Source organism: Enhydra lutris, unplaced genomic scaffold (genome assembly GCF_002288905.1).
Source record: "Enhydra lutris kenyoni isolate GAN:26980312 unplaced genomic scaffold, ASM228890v2 scaffoldscaffold5, whole genome shotgun sequence".
Lineage (NCBI taxonomy): Eukaryota > Metazoa > Chordata > Mammalia > Carnivora > Mustelidae > Enhydra > Enhydra lutris.
In genome coordinates, this window is record NW_019154089.1 from 9882665 (window position 1) to 9898876 (window position 16212).

Consider the following 16212-nt stretch of genomic DNA (forward strand, 5'->3'; position numbering starts at 1 on the left):
TTTTGTGAAAACCCAACTTAACCCAAATTAAAGGCAGTTTCTGACCTGTTCTTGCTTCAGTTTGATCACAAAGCTGAAGAGATTGGGGAGGAATGCTTCTCCTGGAATGTAAATTATTGAATAAAGAAACCACTCATTTTAATCAGTTGTGAAAGGCCAGGATTTAAAGCATAATAATACAAACAGTATGCCCATAATCCCTTATTAACTTTTCCAGTCTATGTAGCAAGCACATTTGGTGAGTATGACTGCTAAGAAATACATCAGGTATGACTGAAAGGAAACAGCACAACTTCTTCAGGGTTTTTGGAAAAGATTACTGTTATACCTGTGTTTTATTATAAATAACCAGGTTCTGTCATATTTTATCTTCTTGCCAGCAAATGAAGGACATCGTTTCATAAAGCTTCTAAAATGTACATGAATATTTAATTAAATCATATTTCCTTGAGAAAATAAAGTTCATTCGCATTTATAGCAGACAGTTGTGAGGAGTACATAATTGTCAGAAGACCAGGGTAGCCAGTACCGGTTGCTTGTGGAACAAAACTCCTCAATTTTTAAAACTTTTTTTTAAAAAATAAACATACAATCATAAGTGTTCATTTACTTTAAAAATTCTAAAGATGAAGAAAATTATTGTCTATATATTTAAGTCCTTGTATAAATTACAAAACTCAAGTTTATGTTACAGAGTCCCTTCCCCATAGGAAGCATAAAGCACTTTTGTGGTACCTTTCACCAGTAAATATTTGTATCACATTGAATTTAACAAACAAAATAAAAGTCAATATTGCATCTTTAAGACCCAAGAGAACATTCTTCTAAGCTGTCTCTCATGTGGAATGAGCTTCAAAAGTCATTTGATTGCCACAATTTAACTCAATCTCAAATAAAGATATATAAAAGTAATAGAGAATTGACTTCAGTAGAAATCTGAAATATCAGTGAACTGCAGACTTTTCTTGCTTGAGGTCAACAAACACTCTTTGGAAGACAACCAAGAGTAGTTTAAGACCAGGTTAAACAAAATAAAATTATAACAATAATAATTATAATAATAAAAATAACAATAATAAAATAAAATAACAACAACCAACAATGAGGTAAACTCCCCTTGAAAAAGGCAATATGTGTTGCCTGGACTGTCAGGCGAGAGTTCGATTGTACCTGACACCCAAATGTTTTTCCAACCAGAGTTCAGCCAGTTGCATGGTGGACGCAAAAGTACTTGCCTTAGATCCTAAGCACATCTTATACTGCTTAGGATCCAAGTTAGGGTCACAATGAACTGGATGGAAAATATGCACCACTCCCACTTCTTGGCTTCTGAAAGGCCTTAAGCCAGATAGAATGACTTTATTGTAGAGATCGACATCTTCCAGTCCCCAGCCTTGTATTGAGGTATCAAATCCACCTGCACCCAGAAGATCACTTTTATAAATACAGGTAATTCCATATCCATAGTCTCTCCAAAATCCAGTCTTCTTTGAGAAGACAAAGTCATCATCAGTGGGAGGATTTCCTCCATTGGTTACCTTTGGGTCATACTGGCTAAAGATGATAGGGTAGTATACCTGTTGTCCCTGAATTGTATTATCTCTACACCGTTGGAGAAAGTCTCCTCTGAAGATCAAGTCAACATCACAAAATAGCAGCAAAGTATCATTGTCAAACTGGGAAGAAGCCATTTCAAGACCGAGACCTCTGGAAAACTCTCCCTTCATGGGGATCAAGGTAATTTCTGCTTTAGGGTAGTTGTTCTGATATTCTTTTATCAGCTCGATATGCTTGTTGGAATCTTGGCCAGAATCCCTACTGAAAAGGGTGATGACCAGCTTTACATTCTGCTTTGGAATAAGACAAGTTTTTTCAAAGTTGTCCATGAACCTTAAGAAAATGTCATACCTTCCAATGAGAGGAACAAGAATGTGTATTTTCTTTTCATTGTGCCCTCCCATTTCTTTGGGACCTTGAAAAGAAGATAGTATCTTTAAAGAATTAGATATAAAGGAGAATGACTGAGTGTCACTGTTAATACTCTCCACAAGACTGTTGACATCTAGCTCTTCGGTTTCTCTGAAGAAAGGCCTGCTGAACAACTGCTGAAGATAAGCATGACGTCTCACTGGCACAGTTAGTTTCCTCCCCTTGTGTCTTTTATATAAGAGGAGTAAATCCAAAATGTACTCTACCCCATGCATGGGATCAACCCTGCGGTAGCCATATTGAATTTCCTTGAAGTCAATGAGCCGTCCCCTACTCTTGGCATTTTCATTGATCATCTCCATCACCTGCAGGACCGTGTCGTCCAGGGCTGTTCTTAGGATGCTGTTGATGTTCTGTCGAGGAGGCTGGTTCTCAGATGCTGAGTAAAGGAGTTTGCCCGTCAGGAACTCCCATTCTATCACTTCATCTCTCTCCCGGGGCTGGAAGTGGTTGAAAGAAGGCATCACTCCCAGCTGCTGGTCCTCTTTACTCACCTCACTGTTACTGAGCTTGCTCATCAAAGCACTCTCCCGGTGGAGCTGGATGGTGCGGTAGCGGAGTTCAGAAATCTTTCGGCTGAGCATATAATTATGAAGCCTGTATTGGTAGGCAGGCCTTTTGTTGGGGTGAAGTGTTATGGCTGCATGGATTTTGCTATTGTGAAGGTCTTGGATATAACCCTTCCGATTATGTTCATAATTCTCATGGAACAGTTGCTGCATCTGAAAGGGAAAGGGAATCAAGATGTTAGAATAAATTTAAGAAGAAAGAAAGCAGTAAGTGAAAACATTTAAATCAAAATATTTAATAGAAATTAGTTATGTGGTATTTCCTAACAAAAGTGACTTGTAAAATTTATATTTAAATGACATTAAAATCATTTTTTTAAAGATTTTGTTTGTTTATTATTTGACAGAGAGAGAGAGCAAGTGAATATGAGCAGGCAGAGCAGCAGGCAGAGGGATAGGAAGAAGCAGGCTCCCCACTGAGCAGAGAGCCCGATGTGGGGCCAGATCTGAGGACCCCGGGATCATGACCTGAGCCAAAGGCATATGCTTAATCAACTGAGCCACCCAGGCATCCCTGAAAATAGTTTTAAAATGTCAGGTTAATATGCTCAAATACTGCAAATCAACCTTCTGTTATATACAAATGCTGTATACTAACCACCAGCTGTGTATTTTGAAGTTTAGAACTTTATTCCTCTATTCCTTTTGAAATCAATTCAAAATATCAACAAAAGTGAAAATTGAATATACCCAAAACCCCATAAGGAATCATTATGAGGGAGAGGCAGGGTGGGTACAGCACGGGTTTCCCAAAATAGAAGGTTCATCCTAAGGAGTAAACCCCATGCCCTGTTGCTTGGAATGGCAATACAAGACCCAGAGAAGATGTAAGTTTTATTGAGGATTCTGATATATCATCTTTACAGAGTAAGTTCTTGTTAACGTAAGGTGTAACAGAAATTATATTGATCTACATTACTGAACTAAAGGATCATAAATTAGACATGCTTAACATTCTTAGGAGCCAGAAGGTTTGGCTACTAGTCCAGAACAAGTTCACTACTTCAGGTAGAAAGAAAATGAAGAAAAAATGTAAAGCTATGAGATCACACTACAAACTGCCTGCTGACTATTCCTTCTCTGTCAGTAAAGAAACCTGCATCATACCCATTCAAGAGAAGTACCAATGGAAAAGGAGGAGGAGGAAGAAGAAAAGGAGAACTACCAGTAGCAGTAGCAACATGAAATATCTGAAGGTATACTGATGAATAAGGAGGGAAAGAATATTGCAAATTTAAGAATATATATTCAAAGCAAGTAAAAATGATAGAAAAATCAAATAAACAAAATAGAATCTCTATAAGAACTCAAGGAATATATACATGAGCTTAAGGAGAAATGAAACCAAAGATGGTCACATTACAAGAACCAAGAAATAGACTTGTGGAAAACATAGGAGGAAGAGACTTGAGAAAATTTAGCAAAATAATGGAAACATAAAAGAGAGGTTAAAAGTTGGGAGATATAGAGGTACCTGGGTGGCTCAGTCAGTAAAGCATCTGAATCTTGACTTTGGCTCAGGTCATGATCTCAGGGTTGTGAGATAAAGACCTGTGCTGGGCTCCCCACTCAGTGGGGAGTCTGCTTGAGATTCTCTCTCTCCCTCTCTCTCTGCTCCTCCCCTCTGTGCTCTCTCTAATAAATAAATCTTTTTTAAAAAAAAGTTTGCAGATATAAAACTTTGTGTGTGTATGTGTGTATACACACAAATTACATATACACATAAATACATATCTTGATATGCATCCAAAAGCTTGAATATATATTCAGTACACATGGATATATATTAAAGAAGGTAAAATCACACATGTAAAACACATCTGAGGACCATATTTCCCTTATAATAAAGACAGATATTTATCTATCTGCAATGTGGCCAAGAGAAAAAAGATCAAAATAAATAAACAAAATCCATTTTGGCTGTAAGTAGGAAAAGAATGAATCATGTTACAACATATTCCATAGCAACATCAATGCTGAAAAACAGTAGAACACAGCTTAGGAAGACCCCAAAAAAGAAAATCAATGACTAATTATTTTATATTCAATGAAGCAAGAGCCTACGTTGATCCTAACCAAGCTAGAGCTCAAGTTTTATTACAAAAATTAACTAGCTTCTAGTTAAGAATAGTGGTGATAAATTCTGTCCGTCCTCCCATCGAGAGGTGGAATCTATGCCCCTTTCTCTTGAATCTGAGTGATTCTGTCACTACTTCAACTAAGAGACCATACTGGAAATGACACTGTGCCAGTTTCCAGACTGACAGCTTCCACTTCTTGTCATTGGAACACCCACTCTATAGCAGGCAGCTGGGAAGTAATAATTCTGAGTTAATTTCCTTATTCTGGGCCAGGATCTTCAGGAAAATGTTGTATAGCACAACCTTGTTCCAACCTCAGACTCAGTGAAGTAGTTGTCAATCTCTCTTTAGGACAATAAGTTCCTTTTTATTTCTAATTTGCTAAGAGCTTTTATCATGAACGGCATTACAAGCTGATCAAAGGTTTTTTGTTTTTGTTTTTTTTCTGCATCCATGAGAAGTTTATGTGATACCTTTTTATTTCTGATATGGTGAATTACTAACTGAATTTCCAATATTAAACAACCACATCCATTGTATTCCCTGACTAAACACATCATGATCCTATTATTTTGTTCTCTTTATATATGGCTGGAATATATTTGCAAATGTTTGTCTAAAATATACTGTGAAAAAATAATTCTTCTCAATTTGATGTACAGGTTCAATGTAATTCAATACAAATCTCATCCTTTTATAAAAGAATATGTTGCTCTTGATATTAACAGGCTGATTCTAAAATTTATATAGAAATGAAAAGTCAAGGACATTCAAGACAATGTTAAAAGTTATACCACATATTAAAAAGTTATAGAAATTTAGACAGTATAATATTGGTATAAGGATAAACAAACAAATAAAAAAACCCCAAAAAGCCCCCCCAAAGGGCCAAAATAATCCATAAATAAACCTACATATAACTTAGACATCACTCGATTTATGACACATAAGACACTGGGGAGTGGAGAAAGGGTAGGTCTTTTCCATCAATAATGCAAGGTCAGTAGGATATTCATGTGGAAAAAAGTCAAAACTGACCCTCTACCTTCCCCTCCACCAAATCTATTCCAGATGGATTTTTGATATAAATAAAAAAGGTAAAAAAATAAAATAAGCTTTCTAAAAGTTAACATAAGAAAATACCTGCATGACTTTTCATTAGGTATAGAATTCTTAAACATGACACAAGATACCAACCATAAAAACAGATTGATGAAATGAACTATATTAAAATTAATAACTGTTCTTCAAAACACCACTAGAAGATTATAAAAGGTAAACTACAGAGTGGGAGAAGATATTTTTACCAGATCATACCAAAAAGGACTAATACCTAGAATATGCAATGAACCTATACAAATTAGTGAGGAAGAAGGACAAACCCAGCTGAAAATGGGGGAAAAAAACAAAACAAAACAAAAAACCTGAATGGGCACTTCACAAAAGAGATTATGCAAATTCCCAATAAACACACAAAAACATTCTGTAGGTCATTCATTATCAGGGTAATGCGATTTGAAGTCATAATGTGATAACATTACAGACCTACAAGAATGCCCAAACTAAACACATTGATAATATACTGCCAGGATTTGGGACTCTCACATATGAGTGATGAGGATGTAACTTGGTTCAACCACTGTGGTAAATTTATAACTAAAATGACCAATACGTTCCCTATGGCTCAGGATTTCTACTCTTAGACATATACCCAATAGAAAAATATCCATACATACACCTCAAATATATATATATGAGTTTTCAAAGCAGCATTATTTAAAATACACCTGACTAAAAGCAACCCAAGTGTGTATCAAGAGTAGCATAGATAAATAAATGTCCCATATTCATACAATAACAAATAACACATCAATTAAAATAAATGAGTATTATAACAATGTGGAGAAATCTCACAATGAAACAAGACATATACAAAAGAATACATTTTGTTTGATTCTATTTACGAGGAATTCAGAAACAAATGAAGCTAACCTATGTTATTCACTGTTAGAATAGTAATAAAAATTCAAGAAGGTAGGTGGGGAGATCTAGAGTGCTGTTAATGTTCTATTTGTTGATGGAGATCATGGTGACATCTACGCATTTGGTTTATGAACATTCATTGAACTATTGCTTAAGATATGTTTGTGTGTTATACTCCAATTAATAGAAGATTTTCTTTTGAAATTGTGATAAATATGTATGTAGAGTCAGGTAGGTTTTCCTGATATGTATATACATAGACATGTATGGATTTGTGGGTGGAGGAGTGGAAGGAGGAGGGAAGAGAGAGACAGACAGAAAGAGAGAGGGAGGGAGAATCATAGAAGTTTTCCTAGAGAAGGTGACCTAAAAGGAGTAAGACCAGTACTACAGCAGATTCTTTATCTCCGGTTTTTCAACTGAGATACTGATTTTCAAATCACTATCAGAAGAATATAACAATACATATTTAGAGAAAGATTTTGGACTTGATTCAAAGCACAGTAGATCAACTGCATCCAATATTTTTTTCTCAAAATGTATGCTTATTTTTATTTAAAATTCTGTTTAATGATAAATCTAATTAAATCCACAATCTGCAGTGAGCTGGTATATCTCCATTTTTTGTGGTATTATTATTTTTTACTGAAATTGCTTTCAATATTTTACTTTATATAATTTTCCATAAATTTTTATTTCTTCTTATGCAAGAAGGTAAAAAAAATAGATCTCTGATTACATATAATTACTAATTATACCACCTGTAAAAGGTATTGGCTAAATGAAAATAATCTTTCTTTTAAAAAAAATTTATTGGGGCACCTGGGTGGCTCAGTGGGTTAAAGCCTCTGCTTTCAGCTCAGGTCATGATCCCAGGGTCCTAGGATGGAGCCCCACGTCCGGCTCTCTGCTCAGTGGGAAGCCTGCCTCCCCCACTGTCTCCGCCTGCCTCTCTGCCTGCTTGTGATCTCTGTCAAATAAATAAAATCTTTTTAAAAAATTTACTTATTTGAGAGACAGACAGAGAGAGAGAGAAAGCACAAGCAGGGGAGGAGAAGCAGATTCCCTGCTAAGCCGGGAAGCCCAACCTGCAGCTCGATTCCAGAATCCTGGGATCATGACCTGAGTCGAAGGCAGACACTTAACTGACTGAGCAATCCAGGTGCCCCAAAACTATTTTTTCTTTAGGCATGCTTTACAATACTAAGAAAAAGGGGGCAGTGCTAGAAACAAAGCTCAGAAGAAACTGTTCTTTAAATGCTATTAAAATGATTAATACTATAAAATTTGATAAACTTAATATTACATATAGTCATGGGGCAATCCTTGAAAACAGTGTATTCATACACATTCCAGGAAGTATAGTAATGATAGTAATGATGAAAACATCTTGAATTTATGCCATGTTTTCCATGAAGAAACATAGAACATATCCAAATTTCCTATTTTTAAATGTAGGGAGGTCCAAACCATATAGCATAAATGTGAGAATGTTTAAGAGCCTGGATATGAAGTCAGCCAGATCTGGATTTGAGTACCAGTCTACCATTTCCAAGCCATTTCATAGCCAATCTGTCTAAATCTCAGTCTCCTTATCTATAAAAGGGAAAATGTCAGCTACCACAATGTATATATGAATATTAAAATGTTGTTCTACAGGAAAAATATATATACAATGCTAAACATTGTGTCTGGCACATAGAAAACACTCAGTAAATGATAACTGCATATATAAGTTAACAGTTCCAAGATTTGCCAATCTCCCCCTGAGGCTGTTCTTTTTAGCTTGGAGTTTTTAGAGAAGGAGAATGGCACCCTTTCCTTGGCTTGCTTCATCTTTGCTTATCTCTGGAAATGCTTGGAAACAGTTACAATTTGACTATATCCACTCGAGTGCTTTAATGTATCAAACATGCCATTGAGGCATCTTCTCCTACCAAGAGAGCACAACATTTTACTAAAAGGAAGATAAATTATTATGGAAATTTCAGGAAACTGGGGTTAATGAAGATTAAGTGATTTAACTAGGGGTCAGGTGAGATATAAGAGATCATAACAACAACTAGAATAAGTAGCCAGTTTTTGTGACTTGTCACACTAAGTTTTGAATGTAGCAAAATTGTTTTAAGAAAAAGTATAAAATTTACTTTCAAAATTATATTAGCTTGTTTGAAATAATCCAGGACCTCTAATATAGGTGGACTTCTTCTTTACAGAACTTTCGATTGGTTTCATGCTCCTTCCAGAGATTTACAGCAGAAGGGGAAAATCATTTCACACCAACAAAATCACGGCAGCAATTAACATCGGTATGTCCTGACAGACCCCAGTGCTTCAACTGTTTCCACCCAAATCTCACTCTCTGATAAGAAAGTTCCCTGAGAAGCTACAGAAAAATCTATTACAAAAATCAGAGAGCAGAACAGATGCCAAGAAATAGTGGTACATTATTATTAGTCTTTTACTATATTAAACTTCCATTTCCCCCTTAGATTTATTAGTAATGAAAATAAAACACAGATAACTTTTGGAATGATCATGCCATGTCAATAAAGGACTTCCATTTCAGCAATTAAATCTTCAAAGAAACAGTAAGGGGGTTGACTGCAAACAATCACAAAGTAACTTGTAGGGCAATGCAAAGTTCTGAAAACTAGTTTGTTAATTGTTGTACAACTGTATAAATCTACTCAATATTACTAAACTGTATATTTACAGGGGATACTTTGGTATAATGTAAATTATACCTCAATGTAAGACTCTTTTTAAAGATTTTATTTATTTATTTATTTGACAGACAGAGATCACAAGTAGGCAGAGAGGCAGGCAGAGAGAGACTGGGAAGCAGGCTCCCCGCTGAGCGGAGAGCCCAACTTGGGGCTCGATTCCAGGACCCCGGGATCACGACCCAAGCCAAAGGCAGAGGCTTAACCTACTGAGCCACCCAGGTGCCCCAGGACTCTTTTTAAAAGACAAAGGGAATGTTAAAAATAATATAGAGCAAACTCCATCCTTAAAAACAAAAAGGCCGGAATAATACTTAGTCACCAAATATGTGTATGTTTTCCAAAAGCTGATGAGGTTGAGCAGGGTCATCTGGAAGCAAGTGGGGACAAAAGGCCAAGCAGAGCAATGTCAGGGGCAAAAGAGCCCAAGGGACAGCAGATCTCAGAAATAACCAGGAAGAATACAAGGCCTGACCATGTAGGGTATAAAACCTATTCTGTGTATACAACTATGGATACAGGAGCTGAGGTGGTCTGGGAGGGTTAAATAAACCCCTGATAGAAATGTTTTGTTTCAGAGAAGAAGAGGCAGAGCTACAGAACTCAAAGAATTAAGTAGCTAGGCCATGTTTTCATAAATCGGGTTTAACCTGAGGCAGCGGAAAGGACCAAAGCCTTTTCTTAGTTGAAATCAGCAAGCCTAGAACTGTGACAAACATCTCTGCCAGAGTAAGTCCATGGTGAAGAGCTTGTCCAGGGAAAAGTACTTTTCCAGGAATAAGTAAGTTTTCTAAAAAAAAGGAACACAATACATATTAACACAAAGTTTCTATAAGAAAAAAAGACCACATGAAAAACTAGCCTCTGCCCTCCCCCTCCGGCCCTAGAGAAAAATAGAATCCATGCAACTGAGGGTAACATTTAAGCAAGTGTTTTAAAAACACAAGAAGCACTGTCCTCTACCTTTGAAAACAACAAAGTAGAAACAAAATATCTCAAAGATGTGATGGGGAGATGAAATGTAGGTTCACAAAACTAAGAAATAAAGAAATCGTAACAAACTATCACAGACATGAAAACAAAATCAGAATGAAAGGAAAAGAAGAGACATGGAAAGCTCAGTCAGGGACAGACAAGATGTAAAGTAGGAAAGCTTAGGGGCACCTGGCTGGTTCAGTCACTGGAGCATGCAACTCTTGATCTCAGGGTTCTGAGTTTGAGACCCACATTGGGTAAAGAGATGACTTAAAAAAATAAAATCTCAAAAAAAAAAAAAAAAGTAGGAAAGCTTAAAGAAGTGGAATAGAGGGACGCTTTGACGGCTCAGTTAGTTAAACATCTGACTCTTGATTTCAGCTCAGGTCATGATTTCAGGGTCCTGGGATTGAGTCCTGTGTGGGGCTCTGTGCTCAGCTTGGAGTCTGCCTGAGATTCTCTCTCTCTCTCTCTCTCTCTCTCTCTCTCCTCCCTCGGCCCCTCCCCCAGCTTGCACTATCACTCTCCTTCTCTCAAATAAATAAACATTTAAAAAAATGTTATAGAAATAAAGAGTTACAAAGGATTACAGAAATTAAAGTAATTAGAAGAGCACCGGGTATATAGTAACTGCTACTAATAAGGGTCATAGTAATAGGTGTTATTATTACTGTACTTAGTTTTTACTATTATTAGTATTGAATAAGTGAGCAATTGAGGATGGCCTTAAGTCTTCCTTAAAAAAAATTCAAATATCCTCAGTGTAGCCATCATGTGACCTCGGATTATGATCTAAAACTAAAAAGCTGAATTGTCTTTATGATGTCTCTGTTGAAATGAAGGACAAATTAGAGGCCATGCCATTACTGGAAACCTGTTCATAAACAGCTTTCATGTTCTCTATTAAGAAAACAATTGCATTAATTTTTCTCTATTAAGGAGAAAATGTCCTTACTTTATTTGTGTAAAGAAGCTATTTCAATTTAGTGCAAGTTCTTTTGTTCTCCTTACACCACTTCATTTATTGTTAAAAGAAAGGATCTTCTAACTTAGAAAATTCTCTTTGAATCTTTTCCTATATATGGGATTAAGGAGGATTTACAGAAAAAAAGACGTTCCTGTTCTAGGAAGTACAGACACTGCAAATTAGAATAATTTATGAATGTGAAAAAAAAGAATAATTTATGAATGTGAACAAGAAATAATAGATCATTAAAGTACTGTAAAATATAATGGTAAATGTGTACCTAAGGGTTGGGTAATTTGCTTTGCAAATATTTAAGCTCATTTTATTCTCTATGATTTAGCTATGCTGTACTACGTAACTAAACGGGGAGTCTTCTTACCCATAAAGCAAATGCCTAATGATCTTTCTTTTATTCTATAAAACCAGTAATATGAAGGTATAGGCACAAGAGTGAATTTTCAAATTAACACTATTATTTTCCCTCCATTATTATCTTCAAATATAAATAGTAAAGTTCTTAAGTATTTCCTACTTCTGTAGTGAAAATGCCATAATGAAAAACTGTACCTGGGGCGCCTGGCTGGCTCGGCTGATGGAGCATGTTACTCTTGTCTTGGGGTTGTGAGTAGGAGCCCTACACTGGGTGTAGCTGTTACTTAAAAATAAAATCTTAAAAAACAAAAACAAAAACAAAATAAAACTGTACTAGTTCTAAATATTAGAGAGAAGAAATGAGTTTGGGAAAAAATATTGATCTAATAGTTTATAATTATAAAGTGAATGAGAAAAATAAAATAAATATGAAATATGAATGAGAAAAATAAAAATAAAACAGTTTGAATAAGTTGTTGAATGCAAAGATCTAGTTTAAGTATGATAAGAGATCCCCTTCCTCATATCATCTATATATGTTTATCACATAGAATTGAGATTGTAAAATAAACTCTTAATGCTACTAAGATTTATAAAAATAATAGCACTTTGGAAATAGCCACATCTAATCCACCAACTCTAAAATTTCTATGTCCAACATGTGATAAAATTGCATGGAACTAAATGCACGTGTATGCACCTACCCACATATACCCACACACAAAAATAAATACAAGGAGAACTGGGGCAATGAAAATAAGATAAGTGGACTATATCAAAGTCAATATCCTGGTAGTGTTGTTTAACTACACTTTTGCAAGATTTTGTCACCGGGCAAACAGGTTAAGGGGTTCATGGGATTTCTTTGCAATACTTTTTTTTTTTTAATAGAAGAACACAAATCAATAATTGTCTCAAAATAAAAGGTTTAATTAAAAATAACATACAGGGATGCCTGGATGGTGCAGTCAGCTGAATGTCTGACTCTCAGTTTGGGCTCAGGCCATGATCTTGGGGTCATGGGATCGAGTCCCTTGACAGGCTCAGTGCAGAATCTGCTCAAGACTCTTCTACATCTTTACAATACATAAATCTTTAAAAAAAATGACATGCAAAAAATTTAAAATAAAGTATTTTGTCTCATCTCTCTCTTTTTTTTAAAGAACTCAGCCCCAAAGAATACTTTTTAAAAAAAATATTTATTTGAGACAAAGAGTGAGAAAGAGAGAGAGAGACAGCACAAGCGGTGGGAGTGGCAGGCAAAGGGAGAGGGAGAAGCAGGCTTCCCATTGAGCAAGAAGCCCCATGAGGAACTAGATCCTAGCACCCTGGGGTCATGATCTGAGCCAAAGGGAGATGCTGAACTGACTGAGCCACCCAGGCATCCCCATCCCAAAGAACTAAAAGCAGCAAGTAATGAAAACTTGGGAGTCCAAAGGACACAGGTGTGATGTTGCCTTTTTTCCTTGGTAATCCTAATGTTCTTAATGAATTTGAATTTTAAAAAAATTGCTATCGTCAGTCTCATAGACTATATGTTTATTTCATGAATTTCAGTTGCCTGAGGGTATCTGTGTTCTTGGATAGCCTCTAAAGTAACTTAAAAACCTTTAACACATCTTTTCCTTTTGAAATCCTGTCAAATGCTACAACACTGGTGAACCTTGAGGACATTATACTAAGTGAAATAAGCTAGTCATAAAAGACAAGTGTAAGTGTATGAGTCCACTTATATGAAGTCCTTAAAGTAGTCACACTCATAGAAACAGAAAGAAGAATGATAGTTTCCAGGGGCTGGGGAGATGGGGAATGGAGAGTTGTGTGATGGGTATGGAGTTTCATTTTTGCAAGAAGAAAAGTTCTAGAGATTTGATGTAAAACAATGTGAATATAGTTGACCCTACTGAATTATATACTTAAACATAATTAAAAATGGTAAAACAAAACAAAACAAAAACCAACCAAACAAACAAAACACAAAAAAACCCAACAACTTTGCTTTTTCTTTTATTTCACATGAGCTTCACCTTTCCTAAACAGGAACGCAAGTCACAGGGTAGCCAATTAATATACTTCGTTATAAATGGTTTACTCTGGATTAGCTTTACTCATGGGCAAGAACTGTCTCCTGACAGCAAACAATGATTCCCTTTGGCCATAGGTACACATCTTGCACAATTATAATTCTACAGAAAGAAAAGTGGACCTTGATACCCACACAAGGGCAGAGAAGTGATGATATAAGAAACACTGAATGCTGTAGATAGCAAAGAACACAGCACTGAGCTGTACCTAAGGCCAGATCACTCTCAGATTTCCCAGTTTCCAAGGACAGCGGTTCCTCTCCTGTTTCAGGTAGTTTACTTGCACGGCTTAACTTGCAACCCAAAGGATCCTGTCATAAATGATCTGATAAGTTTGTACCCTTTTAATTTTAGCTCATACTAATGCTGTATATGCTTTGCCTCTGTTTAATTAACTAGTGGAATTGTCACTGAAATCCTATGGACAGTCTGTACCATTAAAACTGGAACTTCTCTTCCTGTTACATTTCATTTTGTTAGCTATTTTAGTTAAAACAACAACAACAACAACAACAACAACAACAAAACCTGTCAGGCAACACAGAAAATAGCTTCCAGATACTAACTCTTATAGGTGATGAAGTTTTCTCAGCAGTATATATTCTCTACAGTATAAAAATAATTCAGACAACACAGAAAATAACCATGGGATATAGATTCCCCAGCAGGGAAATTCTGAACTCATGCTTTCTAAGACAAATATCAAAGAGATTTAAATTCAGAAAGAAATCACTAAGGTAATGAGATGTCAGTTTATAATGGCAGTAACCATTTCTTAGCTTATTATTTTTTTAAATTTTTATTCATTTTTCTTAAATAAACTCCATGTGTAACGTGGGGCTCGAACTCATGACCCCAAGATCAAGAGTCGCTTGCTTTACCGACTGAGCCAGCAGGCATGCCAATCATTTGTTAGTTTAAGTAAATCCATATATCTTAAATTACCTTGTTATAAATAAAATACTACTACAATCAAAAACGTAAAACTAAACTAATGATAATTGAACTTGACTGCTCATAAATTTGCCTGACTTAGACTGATGTCCCCACATTGAGGTAGGGATCATATATAGTTAAGATAATAGTGGACAACTGTTGAAACTTCATTCACTTCCCCTATAGATATTTTTAAAGTTTTGGTATAAACTATCAAATAAAGGTTTTGTATTTACTCTTTTCTTAAACCATTTGTTCTGCTCACAATTTGTTAGAGGAGGCAAAGAGGAATTTCAAGGGGTTTTCGAGTTGCCATTTTGCAAACATGCATACAATCTTCATTCATGTAACATCAACATAAGTTAACTACTCCCTTCACTAGTGATTTAATTGTCACATCATAACCAATAACAGACAATGGGAAGGAGGGAGGCTATAGCTTCCAAATTAGGCTTCAAAGACCTTTATAAAACAAAATGTCAAGATAGTAGTTTCCATACAATTTTGAAAGATGTAAACACAATTAATGAATGTATTGTATCCACTGGAGGAAATATACTGACTTCATGACGGCACTGACAATGCATAAAATTATACCACACTTTCCAAACAAGAAAAGAGAAAAAGATCTACTTTTTAATTCATGGGTTTTATTCCAGTTAGGAAAGCTTTTAAACTCCAAGGAGAGTCCTACTTAACTAAAAGTGATGAAGTTAAGGTCAAAGATCTTTCTTGTTTCTGCTGATTTTTTATTTCCATTTTCCCAAACTCAAGCAACCAGTCATTTAACCTCATGAAAGATTTATCACAACTCTTTTAATTCTGCATGAATATCATGCCATCCCCTAATAGAGATGGTAGAAAAATGGGGCAAATGAAGATTGGGGCTGTTAAAATAAAAAAAACGAACAGTGACAAGCCCTGAAAATTCCCTGAGCCAACAAAACCAGTTAGGCATACACACAAAATTTAATTTAGCTTATTGGGCAAGATTAACTTGATCTAGGTCATTTCTTACTTATGCCCCTGTAAATCATAAGCAACACTTGAATTGTTTCCCAAGGTTGATATGAGATAACTACTGAGCAATTCCCTATCATTAAAAAAAAAAAAAAGTCCTAATGTAATAATCAATCACTGAAAAATAAACAGTCACTGCCTTCCCACTCTCTAAGCAGCTTTATAAAAATCTACTCCTGAGCCTCTTCCTATGTTTTGGTTTGAGTGCTCCCAGTTTTCAAACTGTCTTTTTGGTGTGTGCACAATGAAAGTTTCACTCATTTCTACTTCTGGTGATTCACTGGTTTTACTTGTGTTATTGCTGAACTTTGGACAGGGCAAACTTACGGTATTTTGTTTAAAGGATGATGTATACTTCTGTAATTATGGACTTTGGCTACATGACAATTTTTTAGTGATAACCATTAATATTCCTCTAGCAGCCTCCAGGGCAATGTGGAGTACTGTTTGTATGAAGCTAAAACTTGATGACTTTCCAACAAATAGAAGGAAGGCCATTATGCAGTGTTC

General features: G+C 35.7%; 1 protein-coding gene across 1 annotated transcript in view; it reads right to left on the reverse strand.

Annotated features, from left to right (window-relative positions):
- Positions 1–322: 322 nt before the first annotated feature.
- LOC111141263 (chondroitin sulfate synthase 3) overlaps positions 323–16212 on the reverse strand; it is a 293963-nt gene continuing 278073 nt past the window's right edge. The window contains exon 3 of the mRNA XM_022493711.1: positions 323–2711. Coding sequence (XP_022349419.1) covers positions 1149–2711 — 1563 coding nt within the window. The 3' untranslated portion in view covers positions 323–1148. The remainder of the gene's footprint in view (positions 2712–16212) is intronic.